Source organism: Rhincodon typus, chromosome 5 (genome assembly GCF_021869965.1).
Source record: "Rhincodon typus isolate 14 chromosome 5, sRhiTyp1.1, whole genome shotgun sequence".
NCBI lineage: Eukaryota > Metazoa > Chordata > Chondrichthyes > Orectolobiformes > Rhincodontidae > Rhincodon > Rhincodon typus.
Window position 1 is genome coordinate 65229585 of NC_063336.1, and position 19441 is coordinate 65249025.

Here is a 19441-nt window from a genome sequence, read left to right on the forward strand (position 1 = left end):
CTTCTGGAAATGGAAGAGTATTGAGGCCTGTGTGGAGCTTACCAGCAGCTGTACAGCTCAGAGGGAACATTGGTTATGACTTACTGCTGTTCTCTGGCCTTTTAATTAATGACTCTTTTCTGTTTGAACAATCTTCAATCATCTGATGCCCTCCTGAATGCCGCAAATCAAACTGCCCTGCTACGCTTCCAAGCAGTATGTTCCAGACCCAAACTACATGCTGTGTGGAAAACAGAAATTGCTGGAGATCTGTTCTGAGGAAGGATCAGTGGATTTAAAACATTAATTCTGCTTTCTCTACACAGATGCTGCTAAAACTACTTCTCTTACAATTTATGTTGTTGTTTCAGATTTCCAGCATCCACTGTTCTTTGTTTTATTATTATATTAATGTTTGGAAAAGTTCTTCTTTCCCTCACATCACACTTGCTTCTTTGGCAAATTACCTTAATCTGTGCCTTCTCGTTCTCAATCATTTAATAGGAGTGATCATGTTCTCCCCATCTACTCTGTCCAGCTCCATGTGATTTTGAAAAGTTCTAACAAATCTCTCAACCTTTCCTTTAAGGAAAACGATCCTAATCTCTTCGATCTATTTTCACAACTGAACTTTCTCATCCCTGGAACCATTCTTGTAAAGCTCTTTTACACTATCCAATGCATTCGCATTCTTCCTGAAGTATGGTGCCCAGAACTGTACCCATTACTCCAGTAGAGATCTTACTAATGTCTTATACAAGTTCAGTACAACCTCCTTAGTCCATACTCTGTGCCCCTCTTAACAAAACCAAAGATACTGAATCCTTTAACTGCTTGCTGTCCCTAACCTGCTTCCATTAATGGTTTACACCTGTGTCCACTGGAGTCTCCCTGTTCCTGCACACGCTTTAGGGTTGTTCATTTTATATTCCCTCACCATGTTCTTTGTACCAAAATGTATCACCTCACACTTCTCCACATTGAACTTCATCTGTTTCCTAACTGTGTCCCCCTTTTGACTTTGTCATTTTTTGAGTTTTACACTGTCCACCTCACAGTTCAGAATGCTCCAAGTTTGTATCATCCTTAGACTTCAAAATTGACCCCTGCACACCAACATCTAGCTTATGAATATATATCAAGAAAAGCAAGTGTTCCAAAACTGATCCCTCAGGAACTCCATGACAAAACTTACTCCAACCTGTAAAATATTTTTGTATCCTATTCCTCGGCCATTTTTTAAAATCCGTATCACTACTGTTCCTTTTATTCCATGAGCTGGCACCATATTGAATGACTCTTGGAAGTGAAAATCCTAATCACGGTTTTGTATAAGTTCAGTGCTAGTTCTATAGGTTTTTAAAAATTCCTGCACATGAAAACATCAAGTACTTTATTTGCATTTTTTAAATGTCTTTGGCAAGATTGTACTGCCACTTTTCATGACTCTATCTGTTCACCAGGTCCTATTTGCCCTAATTAAAGTATTTTGCTATTTTTGTATTTTCTTTCCCTAACCTTGCAACGTTTACTTGTATCCATCCACTGTCTTTCAGAGTACACGTTATTTGTCATGCTTCCCAATGGGAGGCCCTTACAATTTTTCCGTTCTTGAATCCAAACCAGATATGAAATTAATGGTGTTTACAGTTTGACATTAAAATAATCTGTACAAAAATTTAAGAAGAAAATTTCCCTTTAAGGTGTGAGTGTTAGAGCTGTAGCTGACTATTCCACACCCACTCTCTGCTCCAAGCTCGTAAAAATACTGTGTTTGGTAGAGTTATATCAGACTTCACTAAGTGACTAGTCCTAAAATTTTAGGGCGAAGATAATTCTCAAAGGATTTTTATCTGGCAATTTTGTATGTGTCATTGATGAACTGAAATCCATCTTTCACGGCAGTAATCTACGCTAATCTGTGAGGCTTGTTCTTGTAACAGCCAAGCCAAGCAAAATCTATAAATTCATATTATTTTGTAAATCTCCTAAATTGAAATGATTGTTGATAATATCAGTAAATGTATATCCTAGATGATCTCCTTCGCTATGCCATTCTTTAAAATTGCTTCCAATTAACACTTTTAAAATACTATAATTTTGAAAGGAACGTCAACTGTAAGATTACACTTTAATTAGCTTCTTACAGACATGTATAAACAATGGCCAAGAAGAGGCCTTTGAGTCTCTCAATTCTGTTCTGCTATTCAGTAAGATCATGGTTAATCTGTTTGTAACCTTAAATCCACATTTGTCTATTCCCGATAACCTTTCACAATCTTGCTAAAGATTAACACTGAAAAAAAAGTCCTATCAGTCTCAAAACATTAATTGTTTCTCTTTCCACAGATGCTACCAGACCAGCTGAGTTTCTCCAGCACTTTTTAAATATAATTTCCAGCATCCACAATATTTTGTTTTGAGTCTGGGAGTTACCTTCATTATATTCCAATCTAACAGGACCTTCCCCAATTCAAGGGTGTTTCGGGAACTTTTTTTTTTAAAGCTGAACCATATCACTAGCTGTTTCTTTTCACATTTCAGATAAAGTCCATCAGGATTCAAGAACTTGTCAGCTCACAGCTCCAACAGTTTACTCAGTGCCACTTTTCTAATGATTGTAATTTTCCCGAGTTCCTCCTCGCTTCTATTACTTGATTTATAGCTGCTTGTAAGATGTTACTTGTACTCTCTACAGTGAAGACGATTGAAAAGTACCTGTTTATTTAATCTGTCATCTCTTCTGTTATTAATTGTTCAGACTAACTTTCTACAGGTCAAATGCTCACTTTTATAAATATTTTAAAATGTTAGCAAAACTCTTATTTGCTTTATATCTTTGGCTAGCTTTTCTTCTATTCTAATTTTACCCTCCTTATTAATTTTGTGAACATTCTTCATTGTCTTGTATATTCTGTCCATTCTTCTGATCTGTCATTTGTCTTTGCATAATTGTGTTTTTTCTTTAGTTTGTTACCATCCTTAACCCCTTTTCTAGTTAACCACGAGTGATCAATCTACCCTTTGGAAATTTCTTAATCTTTGGAATGCATCTATTCTATGTACTCTGAAATAATCTCTGAAATGTCTGCCACTGCATATTTGTTAACCTATCCTTTAGCCTAATTTGCCAATCCATTTTGGCCACTTATTTATTTATGCTGTAATAATTACCCTTATTTAAGTTTTTAAGAGTCTCAGATTCTTTCTTCTTTCCCTTCTTCCTTGAGTATTTATCAGAAAGTATTCAAACTTTTATATCACATTGAATCTGATTACGATTTACTATTTCAAGGATGGATTATCAAGATAAAACAGCCTGGAATTTCCCAATGCCAGTTACATTCAGCGGAGAGTTTTACTCCAGTGTATTGGTCTGACAGAATATATATTCACATCTGTCAAAAATATTTTGCATCTCTCAATCAAAACAATTTAAATAGTTTTAAAAGTCAAAATTTGAGAATGAATCCATTGATGTACACATCACCATGGTACAATTGGTTAAACACTAAGCTACACAGGTATGGAAAGTTCAAAGCTGGTTGATTTTATTGAATAAAGTTTGGTGACTCCAACTGTTTTGGGCTTAATTTTCTAGTTGCATGACCTCCCTCCCATATACCAGTTGAACAGCTTATTGACACTGACTAAATATATGTGAGTAAAATGATTACTAATCTGAAACTTGCAGAATTGTGAAATTTTCCACTATTCAATCATGAGAAAATGCTGCACCACAATGATTCCATAGTTTTTTTTGTGGGGAAGTACAGTACTGTGACACTTGTTCTCAAGTATTGTTTTATCTCCAGCCTTTCGAATTTGGAAAGATGAATTGTGGTTGATTGAAATATTGTGACTGTCATGTGGATATAATTGGAGAATAAGTTCATCTGCAGTTTTTAAGATTGTACTGCAACAGAAATACAGTGCAATCATGTTTAGCTCCCATTACTGAGCGGCAAATTCTTTTACCCTCCCTCTCCACTTGGCTTGTCGAAGTAGTCATGTTGATTAATAGTTCTTCAATTAATTTCTATATTCCTAAAAAGAGAGACAATTGCAGATTTTCATCCTGCATTCCTTAGAACTAGGGCACAAGAAATCAAAGTTAGAAAGGGAACAATAATTTCCATAGCTTACAAAAAGGCTGCAAATTCTCCTGGACAAATAAGGGTGCAGGTAGGTATTTGACAGATCAATCTGTTTCGCTAAAAAGTGAACCTGCCCTGGAAACATAATTTTGGCAGCCCCCATTTTCAATTAGTTAATCTATGAATGATTTTGGTAATTAGTTTGGCACTTTAGGCAAGTGAACTATGGTGTCATGACATTTGTGAAATCACAATGTAATTAATGATATGACTCTGACATCAGTGAGAGTGAAGACATCAATCCAGAATGAGCACATGAAGAGAGAGCTCTGACACTGGAGTACAGAACTGTATTTGATAACCTACAATGTACATGTGTAAATAAAGGAGCGTTACTGTCAATAAGGTGGTGAAGAGCCTTATGTAGAGACAAAGAGCAGCCTCAGAGACGATCTATGTACAGACGCATGAGCATGGAATTACTATGTGTAAGTTTCAGTATTAGCTTAAAACACAAGATAAGATGTAAACTGGCTGGTCATATTCCCACACTTTTTGGATTGCAATGGAAAAAGCTGGTCTGGCCTCAATGGACCAAATTACCACCACCTGTGTCACTGAAACGACTTGAGTATGAAGACAACGTGACTGTGTCATCAAGCTTCTTCCATAGATGACTATGATCGACTATATGATATGCTCAACTACATGATAAATTGTTTAATAATTTCTACTTTGTTGTTTCAACAGAATAAATGGAGAGGTGCCTTACAATCGACCAAAGTCTGATGTTGATTCAGCTGTGCTTAGACCAAAATCTGAGATCCAGTCGTCAATCATTCGACCAAAATCAGTAGAACTTGAAACTGACAAAGCTCCTGAAATAGGTGAAGAATACAGTCATGTTTAAGATGATCAATTTGATTGAAATCATTTGTTCATTACAGTTAAAGAATTTGGGTTTGCTACTTCTTTTCTTGAAAGATACTTTTCTATGTACTTTTCCATGCATACAAACAGATGAATTGGGAGCGTGTGTAAGCAATTTGGCACATAGAGCCTGCTCATGCTATTCAATAAGATCATGGCTAATCTGATTGTAACCACATCTGCATTCCTACCGACCTTGATGAATGTCACTGTCCTGTTTAATAAAACTCTATCTGCCTGTTCCTGAAAAGATGGTGGAAGCTGAATCCTTGTGTATTTTTTAAAGTTTGGGAGTTTCAAAGACTGACTCATGACTGTCTCAGTGAAAATTTCATCTGGTCTCTGTTTAACTATTGCTACTACTGATTTTTAAATAGTGACCCCTAATTCTAGATTTTCCTTTAAAAGGAAATGTCCTGTCTCCATCTACACTGTCAAGGCCCTCAGGATCATCAATACTTCAATCAAGTCATCCCTTCTAAATTCGAGTGGATTCAAATCTCCCCTGTCCAACTTTTCCTCATATGACAACCCTATTATTCCAAGTGTTAGTTAGTAAACCTTCTGTGACTTGCCTCTAAAATGCATTTACATTCTTCTTTGAATAGGGTGGCCAATATTTTGCACTGTACTCCAGATGAGGTCTCACCAATCCCTTGTGGAACTGAAGCATAACCTCCCTACTTTTGTTATTGTGAACTGAATTACTTATCAAAACATTCTATTAACATTCCTAATTATATGCTTTACCAGCATACTAATCTTCTGTGATTCCTGCACAAAGGACACCCAAATCCATCTGCATCTGAGCTCTGCAATTTCTCACCACCTTAGATACAATACTTATTTATTCTTCTTCCTGCCAAAATGGATAATTTCATGTTTTCCCATAATTTCCTCCATTTACCACATCTTTTCCCTCCTCACTTGACCTGTCAATGTCTTTTCCTACTTACCCTTGTGTCATCGGCATATTTAGCAACCCATACCTTTTGTTCCCTTCATCCAGATCATTTATGTACATTGTAAATACAATACAATATGCTTTTTTTGTCACGTGTACTCTATTGTAGGAGTATAGTGGAAAACTTTTACAATTTCTGCCTTCTTATGGTGACATCTTTGGCACAAGTACCGAGGTACAGTTCTTGGGTACTGCAGAGGAATAGAAATAGTTGTTTAATTAGAGTTGAAAATAAGTTTAAAAATAGGAAAATATTAAAGGGTTAACATTACATGTTCTAAGGTAAGGAATGTCCCCTCACACTGTCCAGGACACACAGCCTGTGTGCTACACTGGGGCTGCTTCCCATGTACTGCCCCAGGGCTCAGTGCTCGTGGTGTTCTGGGGCTCACGGGGTGTGCCTGCAGGCCCCCAAGCACAAGGCCACACTGCCTGTGTTGGGTCCACTGCGGGACTCGGCCTGTGCCCACTCCGCAAATCCACTCTCCAAGGGGGTGGGGAAGAAAGGGAAAGCCACAAGAGGAGAGGGGAAAATGCGGTAAATGGACTGGCGAGCAGAAGGGCTCTGACAGGAATGTCCTTGCTCTGCTGCCATCTTGACCAATAGTAGAGGTCCCCGCACTAATTGCTATGGCACACAACTCATTACATCTTGCCAACCTGCCCAAAGCTCACTTTGTGTTAGTGAGCTTCTATCCATGCTGATCTAACCTGTACACTGGATCTTTTATTTTCTACAGTAGCCTCTGATGTGGCACTTAATCAAATGCCATTTGCAAATCCTAAGTTCAGTACATTTACTGGTTCCCTTTATCCACAGCATGTGTTGCCTCCTCAAAGAACTTTCAACAGATTGGTCAAGCATGATTTTCCCTTTCACAAAACCATGTTAATTTTGCCTGTTTGCCTTGAACTTAACCAAGTGCCCTGCTGTAACCACTTGATTAATAAATTTGACTGTTTTCCCTAAGTCAGATGTTAAACTAACAAGTTTGTAGTTTTCTGCTTTCTGCCTCCATTCTCAATACAGGAGGCACATTTGCTATCATCCAATCTGTCCTGACGCAAGGGAGTTTTGGAAATCAAATCAATGTATCCACTACCTCACCAGCCACTTCTTTAAAGAACTCGTGTTGAAGTCCATCAGGACCAAGGGAACTGCAGGCTGACAACTCCAGCAATTTAGTTTGTACCTCTTGTCTGGAGATTGTGATTATACTGAGTTCCTCAATACTTCAGTTTCTTGATTTATCACTGCCTCTGTGTTGTTACTTGTATCTTCTGAAGACTGAAGCAAAGTACTTGTTCAATTCATCTCTCATCTCCTTGTTTTTCATTATTTTGTTTGTTGTAGCTCATTTATGGCCAGTGTTCCTGCTTAAATACTATTTAAATAGTTTCTCTCATGTTGTTTTGCTAATTTCTGAACTGTTGCCATCCATGTGCTGTCAGTGAAGAAAGGCTTTGTGTATAAATGGGAATTATTTCAAATTTTGGTAATCCATTTTAAACAAACAATACCAACTACAGCTCATAAAGCCTTTTTAAATGTATTCCAAATGGCTGTTTTGTTTGCTTTTGCTCACCAACATAGAGTTTTCTTCTTATACATTTTAAGATGGCAAATTTTCTTTTTATTAGTTGGTCATGTTATACAATACATGCAGTGAGTTCCAACAAATAGCATTGAGATAAATGACAGGAGAATCTGTCTGGGGGCATATAGGCTGGTAGAGATGGATGGAAGGAAGTGCCTATTTTTTTGTTTGAACAGTCTTATGGCATCTTCCACTTTTAAGTGATCCATTCTAGTAGCCAGTGTACAGACAGAGAGGTTTCTATTACCAGCTCTAAGTCATGCAATCACTCAAGATATTGGACAGAAAAAAAGATGGATTGTGGCTCATTTGGGGATGGGAAGAGACCAAATATGCAAAATTCAAAATAATATGTATTAAACAACATATAAACAAAAATCATATGCATAATAAAAAAAGACATCTACTGTACAAAGGAGAAGTTAGATACTCATTGAAAGTGTTTGGCAAATGGATAGAATATTATTTGAGACCCATTCACTTGATCCTGTTGATACATCAAGAACCCTGCCTTCTTTTGAACATATTCTCTTTGCTCATTGAAGTACATTTTATGTCAGTTTTGATCTCCATTTCCTAGGTGTTAGAAGGCTATTACAAAATATTTAATCAACGTTTCACTTCAGAACCTTTCAAATTAACGCAATTGTTGCATACTTTGAGAATTTGCTGCAATTTATATTATCCATTCTAATTAGAAATTGTGATGGTCAGTCATTTGTTTCATTCCTTTTGCAGATCTCATGAGCTTTGACTCTGTAGAACTTTCTGGTGAAAAACTTAGTCATCCTACAGCCAGCAGACCGAGGATGCCAGGGAGGAGGCCACCCAGTGTTTTTGTTGCCAGCCACCCTGTGAGTTTTTTTTTTCTCTTCTTTTGATAAACTTTTGCAAAAGGAAATATTTTCAAATTCTGTTTAATGTAAGTAGAGCCCATAAAACTTCAAAGTAATGAAGTGGGTGAAGATATTTTCTGTGGTGGTACTAAACAATAAAGCTAAGATCCAAATTCACTCCCTTGTCTGTACAAGATTAACTGGAATGGCAATGTGATCACAAAATTGGTCTCGGTGACATTGGGAAAAGAGGAGGTCAAAGTATTGCTTTTGGTTCGTTGAACTGGACAGCATTAAGACCGACTGACGATCAATTGTGATGACTCGGTCATACACGTTATGTACTAATAGTCTACTTTGTGAGCAAATAATGACCATTTGCCAGAAGTAACATGGACCTAAATGTATCTTTGGAACTATGGCAGGTCAAAGATTCAAAAAAACCCAAGGTCAGCACTGGGTGAGAGGTTGTGAAGACCTAACTGGTACTGGTGGTGGTGCTTTTGGGACAAATTATGTTCCAGAAATCACTGTGAGGGTGGGGTTAGAGACAAGCCAGGAAGTAAGTGGTAACTGAGGCCAAATGCCTGTGTGAAAGAAGTTGTGTTGAAAGACAACTTTCCAGAACTGATCTCAAAATCCGGCGAGAAGGTGGTTGATGAGATGGTGTTGAAAAAAGTGACACCCAGTACCAGAGCCTTTTAAAGTAGAGGGAGCATATGGTTGGTAATAAACAGCAGGATGACTGAGAGCGGTTCCAGAGATGAGGATAATTTTCTTTTGGATGCCCGTTCTCAGCTAATCTCAGAGGCTAACTGGAGTCAGGCTTGCAAAATGCATTTAAGATCTAGCAGTGAACTTGTGCATCTCAAAGAGAATATTTTAATGCATCTTTTTCACCACCTTATTCTTTCAGATAGAAATTATAAATTACTTTGTTTAACACTAGAAATTCAACCAAATTCTAAAGGATTGAACCAAAGATCAATCTTTGAAATGGATGCACACATCTCCTTTGCTATTTGTTTTCCAAGATGGTGCATTGCCATATGCATATGTATCATGATGTCCATCTACAGAAAGAAACATCTGTTTTAATGCCAGTATCCCAATCACATTCTTTTAAAAAAAACTATTTGAGGCATAAAAGAATACTGCCTGTGTCACATGGATTAAAAATTCAGCTGGCAAGGGTGTGGGAGTATTGTGGTTGTTATGAGACTTATCATAATACAGAGATACAGGAAAGTAGATTTGACCCTCCCCAAGAAAATATTCTCGTCTGGTTTGGATGGAAGTCCAAATGTTGAGAGATGTGAATATTGCTGCCAATACTTCCTTTCTGGTTTTAATGGAAATGAGAAAGGCAGGCAGCCAGTCTGTTGTCCCCAGCTCCACGGTCCCACAAGTTAGATATTAATCTTAGGTGGCAACTCATCAAATACTTTTTGGAAAATTAAGTGTACTGCATCGGGTGTCACGTTTTATCAAAGCTTTCTGTCTTGCACGGATCAGGACATTTCTCAAGAACATGAAGTCCAGGAAAATACCAACATATTTTATTGCATGGGAAGAGCGTATTGATTGATTGGCAAGCAGACTCTGATAGTGATGTTGCTATGAAGAATGCACACGTTAATGATGATTGGCAGTTAACTGCCAGTCTTTGTTAAATTTTAAACTAGCCAGGTTGATTGTTATTAGTCAATGCATGTCACCATTCTTGGTGAGTTGAAATGGGTGCAGTGTGTGTATGTGTTCTGCAAACAACTGGACCCTGAGTCTTAATGTATGTAGTTTCCAGTACACACTGTGAATCCAACTGAGAAATCCTAAATTGGTTCTCATTGAAAATCTTTACATGTTAAAGAATATCCAGCAAATGGTGCCCATCTAAAGGGATCAAAGACGATGGCTGAAAGTGGGAATAGGATACTAAGCTGGATGATAAGCCATGGTCATATTGAGTGGCGGAGCAAGCTGAAAGGGCCAAATGGCCTACTCAAATTACTGTACGCCATGTTTCTATGTATGTCCAATTGTAAAATTGTATCTAATGTTGGACACTTCCTTTTGCAAGCCAAAGTTGGATGGCTCAGGTCAGTACCTTGGTTGTTGATATGTTGTTTGGCACAATCCAGATGCCTTGGGATGTATGACCTAAATACCAGGCATGACACAGTCACTGAAATTATACCACATTATATTGATCGAGGTCAAATGCCTTTTTGGCTTGACAGCAACATCCTGTTAGTGGTGAACAGCATTCATGTTTTAACTGCATCATAGCAGTGCAAAGCAGCTGGCTTCGCCTTTTGCTCAAGCATTTGAGACACCTTACCCTTTCATGAGGTGCATTGAGCACTTTTCAATATCAAGAGTGACTGTCTTGAGATTTCATGAATTTGCGCAATTTACTGTTGAAGAAAGCCTTAGACTGACTTCATGCAAGAATCTATTCAACTCCAGGTTGTGCCAGTTTCCAATTCACAACACTTTGATCATGCTGAAGTGAGGCAAACTCCCAAGATCAAATGGACATTTGTGCAACATGGGATTGAACTGATGGGTCTGGGTGGGATTCTCTTTGGAGGGTTGGTATGGTTTCAATAGGCCGAATGGCCTGTTTCCACATTCTGGGGATTCTATGGTTCTACATTGCTTCAATAGGAAATTGATGATAAACAGTACCCAACTAAAACAGGCTCGCATTATAAATTACTTAGAAGCAGTTTGGTAAGCAATTAACAATGACCCTAAACACGCTCCTCTCTGATCATGTACTGTCTGAAAAGGAGGAGACTATTCTTGTGCATGGTTTCAATTTTGGTATTCCTTCAATCCACATCAAACAGGAAGAGATGGTTGATCCATTTGAACTTGTCTACTTTCCAGCTATCCCAGCACAGGCCAGTGTCCTGTGAAGGGGAATCCTTGAAGGCACACTCTCTTGATCTGGTGTATGCATATGGCAGGATTCTGAACAAGTCGTCTGATATTTCACATGCAGTATGAATATCTGACATCCTTGCGAGGCCTCAAGGTCAACCTGGCCAAATGTATCATTTAAATCCAACAAAAGTACCAGAACATTGTCGTCCTTACCTGGGTGTGACTATAACCAATAATAATGCATGTTGTTCTCGAAGACAGACACAAATTTTTATCCATTGGACCTGCCACTTAGCATGACCAGATAACATTACTTAACAGTATTTGCTGGACAGCAACTGGTTTCCAGGCAATATATATATGATAGGATCTGTTCTTATGGTTAACTGTGTCCATGAATGTACTGGTTGCCCAAAAGTGATGTCCTTTTGTATCTGACTATGACTAACTCTGCACATCATGAGCTGGCCAAATGATTAGGTGAATTGTTACAACCAGTTTTGAGCAAATTTTGTTTATATGCTGAAGGATTCCTTCACGTTTCAGAAGACCATACAAGGCTTGCATTTTTGTAGTAATGTAGTGCCTGTATGCTCATTTGAAATTGCTAGCCTGTTCATCAATGTAATTCTCAAAAGAAGCCATAAGCATACACTGCAGCACGGTATGACAGAAATCTAAACCCATCACCACTGTGTGAATCAGTATTCACTGAACCTTGGGACTCAGCAACTCAAGAGTTGGGTTTCACTGACATTATGCAAATCCATATAGATGGTGCTTCAATGGGATCCCAGTAGGCCCAGTGCACTGAAATAATTATTGGGTTTTGAGAAATGTGTCCTCAATAGAATGGCTCCTGACCTTGTACGGCTTGCATACTTACAACATATAAATGATACATTTGCTATATGTAAATCTGCAGCTGCAAGGAATAATTTCCTTACTTGTCTGAATAGATTGCATCCTGTGCTCATGAATGGAACGGTCAAATGAGCTCCTTTTCCTCAATGTACTGGTATAGAAATAGGTCAAGGGGTTGTCTACTACTGTCTACAACAAAGATACTTTCACCGGTCAGATTACACTTTGGGATTCCGAGAGCTCCATTTACTGTACAAGAGACATTACTGAGGGCTCCACAAAAAGGCTGGAGTCATTTGTCCATTCTTCAAACTTAAAGATGAAATAGGGCATATCAAAACTATTTTGCTGAATAATGACTACTTGATCAGATCATCACTTACTGTATATTGTGCTAACTCATGAAATGCCCTAGGGCAGTGACTCTTGATCCTCAAAAGTGCCCAGTCCATCTCTGGAAGGGTAAGGTATCTCGAGTGTCGAAGTTGGCCATTTCATGCTCCTATTAGGTAGTAACAACATGCATGGTGTTCTCCACCAACAAGATGCTACAGTCAAGTCAGGAAGAAGTTCTGCCTGTTTCTTAAATGAATAATATAGTGTAATAATTTCAGTACCAGTTCGACACCAGGTATGTATCCCATATCTCCCAAAGACTGGCAGATTGTATCAAACAACATATTCCTCGTACTGTTTACAACAAATAAACCTGACCAACTAGGTTATATTGGAAAACCCACAATATAGTGTCCAACGATAAATGCGATTCCGCAATTGACAACATGTGCTGAGATGCCTTAGTGGGTAACAATTACACTGACATCTAATGTGTCATCAGGCTGTCACTGTGGCACACTTGCGTGTGTGAGAAGCTGCATATATTAATACAAAGCGTCCTGTTTGTAGAAAGAACATATACACGTGTTGTGCTTGTTTCAGCTGAAAAAAGTGACAGCCATTTGCTCGTTCTCCTCCTAGGGCAGTGTTCTGACCAATCAGAGTCACTGTGCGGATTTTAAAATTTAAACAACGCCTGGCAGTTAACCAGCAATTACTATTAATGAGTGAATTCTCCATGGCAATGCCTCAACCAACCAGCACACTCCCCTAACGCAGTCTAAGTGTTGGTTTTCCCCTTGAATTGCTATTCTTGGGAAGTATCCTGATAAATGCAAGATGAAAATTTTGGACAAAATTGTGTCTTTATTCAGAAATATTTATGTTGTGATATTTGTATTCAGCCTCTGCTGGTTCCTCTTTATCCTACCAGTTTCATTCCCATTAAAACTTTTTAAATTCACTGTTATAAAACCATGTTGACTTTGTGCGATCATACTATTGTGACTTTCTAAATAGCTGCGATTCCAGACCCACAGCAGCCTAGTTAATTGTCCCCTGAACTGGCCAGGCAAAATACTTACTTGTGTTGAAGAGGTTTGCCTTTGAGAAACTGGTACTGAGCAATCAGCAAATGCAATAAATACAGATCTTTGTCAGCAGTAAGCATATCTATCTGTGAATTTTCAGAAAAGAATCCATGCCCAAGCCATTATTCTTGCCATATTATCCAGAACAGTGTGTCTTTTTCTTTTTGCTGTGGAGTGTGGGTGATGTTGACAAACCTTATTTATTGTCTATCCCTGGTTCCTGTGACAGCTGAGTATTATACCAGATGCCTTCATGTTCAGTGAAACATTGTACCAGTCAGTCAGAGGGGTAACCTGTTGTCTTACTGGACTGGTGGTCCTTCTCTCCCCTAACACCTATGCATTTACACCTTCAAATATGAATTGCTAGGTATTCCATGTAGACCAAGGATCAAGCTTTAGGGGTTCTTGATCTGTATCACAATATGCTAATTAGTGTATTTGCCCATGAAAGTCATTAAGGAATCCCTGAAGAAACCTCCTTCTGTAATAACTCCAACATTGAAAGAAAAATAGTTGTGAATCATTAGATTGATTCTCCCATAACACCTCACTCTATATGGTAGCATTTTGTTCATGAATAAATGGAAAATAATTTTCTTAAAGAATATTTAGCAAAGATTTTTAATGATTTTCGTGCAGTGTAATAAATCATCACAATTTTGTAAGCTTTATCCAGTTTGAGCATGAAATTCCTCCATATAATTAATAGGAAGACTGAAGCCAATCTCTTTGGTCTTCACCACAAAGTCTGCTCCCTTGCTATTAATTCCATCCCACCCTTCTAATTTTCCTCAACTGAACCAGACGGTTTGTAACATCAGGGTCAATTAGCATTAAATCACTGATCTGTGCCATCATTAATACAGCCTATTTTCATCGCTGTAACATGCAAGATCTCCGCATCACATCATCCTTCTGCCGAAATTCTCATCTATACCTTATCTTTCGATGTGCCTATTCTACCAGATTCCTGGCTGCCACATGTTGTACCATCCACAAACTTGAGGTCAACCAAACATCTGCTGCTGCATCTGAACTGAGTAAATGCTGTCGCCCTATTATCCCTGATCCCACCGACTGATGTCCTGTCTTTAGACAACACCTCAGTTTTAAATTTCTTCTCTTTGCTTTCAGTCTGGCCCTTTCCTATTATCCTGCACAGCAACATCTGAAAAATCTGCTTTCTTCTACTTCTGGCCTCCTGGGTATTCCCGATTCTAATTGTTCATCACTGACACTTGAGCCTTAAACTGCTACGGCCAAAAGCTCTGTAAGTCTCTCCCTATATTGCTATGACATCACTACTTCACTTTTCTCCTTTAAGTTACATCTCAAAAGCTGCCTCTTTCCCTAAGCTTTTAGCTGTCTGCCCTGATATCTCCTTATGTTGTTCAGTGTCATTTTTAAATACTACTACTTGAACCACATTGTGCCTTTCATATAACTAAATGTTCAAATGTAAATGAACTAATTGAGAAACAAAATGCATTGTTAATCCATAGTATAAACTGCAAAAAAACCTGCAATAATCATTTTATATGAGTACTACATGTATTTAATTTGAAGCTTTTTTTTTCATGGCTTTCTCAAGAAATTCTCAAAAAAATAACTAATACTAGTTATTTCTAAGTGGGTCAGCTAATTTTGTGTGGATTAAATCTAAGATTTGCAATCCAGATTGAAATTGTTATTTGAAGATACTGTCAGCTGCCTGAACATACACAGGAACTATTCTCTTTTCATGGAAGGAAGATTTTTTTTTGTAACAAAAACAGAAATTGCTGGTGAAACTCAGCAAGCCTGGCAGCATCTGTGGGAAGAATACAGAGTTAACATTTTGAGTCCAGTGACTGTTCTGATGAGGACTCACTGGACTCAAAATGTTAACTCTGTATTCTTCCCACAGATTCTGTCAGGCTTGCTGAGTTTCACCAGCAATTTCTGTTTCAGATCTGCAGTTCTTTTTGTTTTTGCATTTTTTTGTCGTAGACTGGTAGAGCTGGAAAGGTAAAGTTTGTATTTCATATTTCAATAAAAAGTTGTGTTGCACTGAGAAGCAGTACAGGTTGCAGTATAGTGTACTAGTTGTGTTTAACTTCTGGTTCTCAAACAAATTCCTTAACATTTTAAAGCAAAATATCCCATGTTTTCCAGGGTTTGGGTGAGAGCCATTTAGATAAAATGTCAAAAATGATCAAAGAAGAAGAAGATGAAGAAATTGCCAAACCAAAGCCGTCTGATGTTGCTAAAAAGGTACGGTTTTCTCCAACGAACTTATATCAATTATATGTAATTATTTAAATAGCAATTTCAAGACTTGCAGCACATTTTTAAGGTGACAGGCGAGGGATTTTAAAAAAGACATGAGGGGCAAATTTTTTACACGGAGGGTGGTTCGTATGTGGAATGAGCTTCCTGAGGAAATGGTGGATATGGGTACAATTGCAGCATTTAAAAGAAATTTAGATAAGTGCATGAACAGGAACAGTTGGGAGGGATAGGGGACAGGAGCAGGCTGGTGGGACTAGTTTAGTTTGGGATTATGTTTGGCATGGACTGGTTGGACCAAAGGGTCTGTTTCCGTGCTGTATGACTCATGACTGTCAGTAGTCTGGCTGCTGGTCTTTGTGCTTTAGTTTAGCATTGTTGTTATGCCCACACAAAAAAGCAAATAATAATTTACATTTCTGAAACAACTTGATATTGAAATTAAAACATAGATTTCAAGGAATAAAAGTTTATATGATGTCTCCTGCTCGCACAGTTTCATTGCAAGTCAATGAGCTTTTACAATCTATTGACTTTAAAAGAAAATTAAAAAGATTTACCTGTTCCATTTCTCTCTTCTGTTCGCCTCCAGAGTACTTGAACTATTATATCATCCAAGTTTTGCAAGGGGTATTTTAAATCTGTGGCTTGGTAAATTTCTGGGTTCCGCATTTAAATCCTGCCATGGCAGATGCTGGAAGCTGAATTCAATAAAAAATCTGGAATTAAGAGTCTAATCATGAATCCATTGTCAGTTGTCAGAAAAACCCATCTGGCTCACTAATGTCCTTTAGGAAGGGAAACTGCCATCCTTACCTGGTCTGGCCTACATGTGACTCCATCCTACAGCAATGTAGTTGACTCATAACTGCCCCCGGGCAATTAGGGCTAGGCAATAAATGCTGGCCTGGCCAGCGATGCCCTCATCCTGTGAATGAATAGGGGGGAATAAAAGGCCAAGACCATAGAAAATAGATTATCATTTGCATATCATTTAAGTACTTTGATTCCTCTGTCACCTAATGATTGTAACATTTGAAGGCATACCATTCAGATAGATTTTTTGCCACTAGTGATCCTAACTGGATACTTCCAACTACTGAAATTTGTGGTGGATGTACTGGAAACATTTAGCTTAGTGCTACAGAAATGGTCTTCAAATGTATCATTAAGATTCGTGTTTGTGATTAGTAATCCTTGTGACTGATGGAATTTCAAAAAGTGTTTGGCTATGTTTAAGACACAAGTGATATTATAAATTTATTTTTCATTCCTGTAGCCATCGTTGAAACAACATACTGGAGTAACGAATTTGACTGAGCTAAAAGATATAACTGAAATGGATAATAGGAACAAAACAACTGTAGAAGATCTTAAGGCCCAAATGGCTGACTTAATGACTTTTGTTGAGAGACTAAGGACTCAACACAGGTAACATTGCTTTTATATTTAATAAATGTATTTTTTTAAAAAAAGTATTAACATCGGTAATATTGTTTAATTTAATAAAATTTTATTAATTAATAAATGTATTTTTAAAAATACAGCATTTCTTCACAGTCATTAAATTGCAGAAACTTCTTGCAGGTTACAGATCAACGAATGAAGTGATAACTTCATTTGCTGTATATCTGGCAAAACACAAAAATAACTTCTGCTGGCCGGACAGTCACTATTCCAGGGTTGATGGGAGTTGTGCGCAGGGACCCTGTGGAATCCGCATCATTGCACTCTGAGGGAATGGCCTAGAAAATTGAATTTTCTACTAAATGCTTCCTATATGCCTGGAACCCTTTGAAAGATTCCATAAAAAAGTGAATTATGTAAAATGGTTACTTAGGAAAAGTTAAACTATTAAGTGCATTGCCTAACTCCTGAGTAACTATTAAACTGACCCTTTAACTATCACATACACCCACCACCAACAATCTTCCCCCATCACCACCAAAAAGAGAACTACACATCTCCCAGGGCCAGACCACCCCAGGACCCTGACAGCAACCATTCCTGTCACTTGGCTAACATTTTTTTATAAATAATATAGACTTGATGGGTCAAAAGGCCTCTGTACTACTAGAATACTGCCACTGACCTCTTTTATTCCATGGATTTGAACATGAATGACAAGCATGTTCTGTGGCATTTTATCACAGACCTTTTGGAAATCCATGTGGATCTCACTGATGGCATAGTCTTTATTGACCTTCTTTGTTACCATATCAAAAAAAACTTGAGCCAATGGCTTGAACATGATTTACATTGAGCAACCCATATTAGCTTTCCATAACTAATACATAGCTCAACCAAGTGACTATTAATTTTTGCAAATTCTAATTTCTAAACCAAATGGCTTGTTGTTGCTGGGTTCAACTTTACCACACTTTTCTCCTCTACAGAAAAGTATCATTTGCAATTCTCAGTACTCTGGCACAACTCCCGTACTCAAGAAAGATTGTAAGATTTGTTTCTGTGTTTAAACTCTTACTTTGCTAAATATCTTCAGATTTAACTTCTTCACTCTTGGTGACTTATCACATATAAACACAGCTAACCTTTCTGAGAACTATCAATTTTTAATCCAGTTTCCCAACTAGCTCATATTTTACTATGGCTTGGCAGTGTTTCCTTCTGATACAAAATACTCAATTAGTGCTTCAATTGTACCCTCTCCCTCCCTCCTTTTTGGTGCCAAATCGACGTATGCTTTTACTATTTACAGAATTACAGAATTGTTACAACACAAAATAAAGTCTTTCAGACCATTTTGTCTGTGAATAATATGTTCGTACAGATGGAGGATCGTTTAATTGTCAGGGATCAAAGAGTAGGGAAAATCAGAGTAATTTTGAGTTGTCAGGCTGTAATAGTGGAATGTTACAAGGATTATCACTGTGCTGTTTACATTTTTTTTTTCATTATTAATGGGATGTGGGCATATGTGGCTAACCCAACATTTACAGGTCATACATAATTGCCCTGGAGTAGGTGGTAGTGAGCTGCTGGCTTAGTTCTTTGGGTGCAGGGACACCCACAGTGTGGTCAGGAGGCGAGTTCCAGGGTTTTGAGCTAGTAACAGTGAAGGAACCGGATATGCCCCAAATCAGAACGGGGTATTGCTTGGAGGGGAACTTGTAATGTAAATTAATGACTTGGAGAAAGACAACAAAAGGGATATCTCTATGTTTGCTGACTAATGAAACTAAGTGACAACTTTAGCTATGAAGAGGACACAGACAGCAAAGCAATGAACATTGATTGAGTTAGCAACACACTGATTCATGGAGTATAATGTGGGAAATGTGAGGCTATTCACTTTGCTACTAAGAACAGCCAATTTTTTTAAATGCTTGAAACTTGGAAATTGGGATGTTCGGGGAACTTGGGTGAACCTATACAAAAACTCAAAGTTAGTAGGCAGGTATAACAAGCAAATGAGACAAATGCTTCTTTGGCTTTTATCGAAACGAGATTGGAGTACAAAATTAAAGAAGTTTAGCTGTAATTTTGATTTGTTAAGAGCATTCCTGGAGTAACAAGTACTGTTTTTGTTCTCCATAGTTCAGCAATGATCGACTTGCATTGA

The 19441-nt window shown here is 37.9% G+C and overlaps 1 protein-coding gene across 8 annotated transcripts in view; it reads left to right on the plus strand.

Moving 5' to 3' along the window:
- The window catches only part of LOC109915467 (CD2-associated protein), a 217532-nt gene that overhangs the window by 186529 nt on the left and 11562 nt on the right, over positions 1-19441 (plus strand). For all 8 annotated transcript variants that reach the window (XM_048597334.1, XM_048597336.1, XM_048597339.1 and 5 more), the window contains 4 exons: positions 4827-4963; positions 8307-8422; positions 15745-15843; positions 17138-17289. In XM_048597334.1, coding sequence (XP_048453291.1) covers positions 4827-4963; positions 8307-8422; positions 15745-15843; positions 17138-17289 — 504 coding nt within the window. The remainder of the gene's footprint in view (positions 1-4826; positions 4964-8306; positions 8423-15744; positions 15844-17137; positions 17290-19441) is intronic.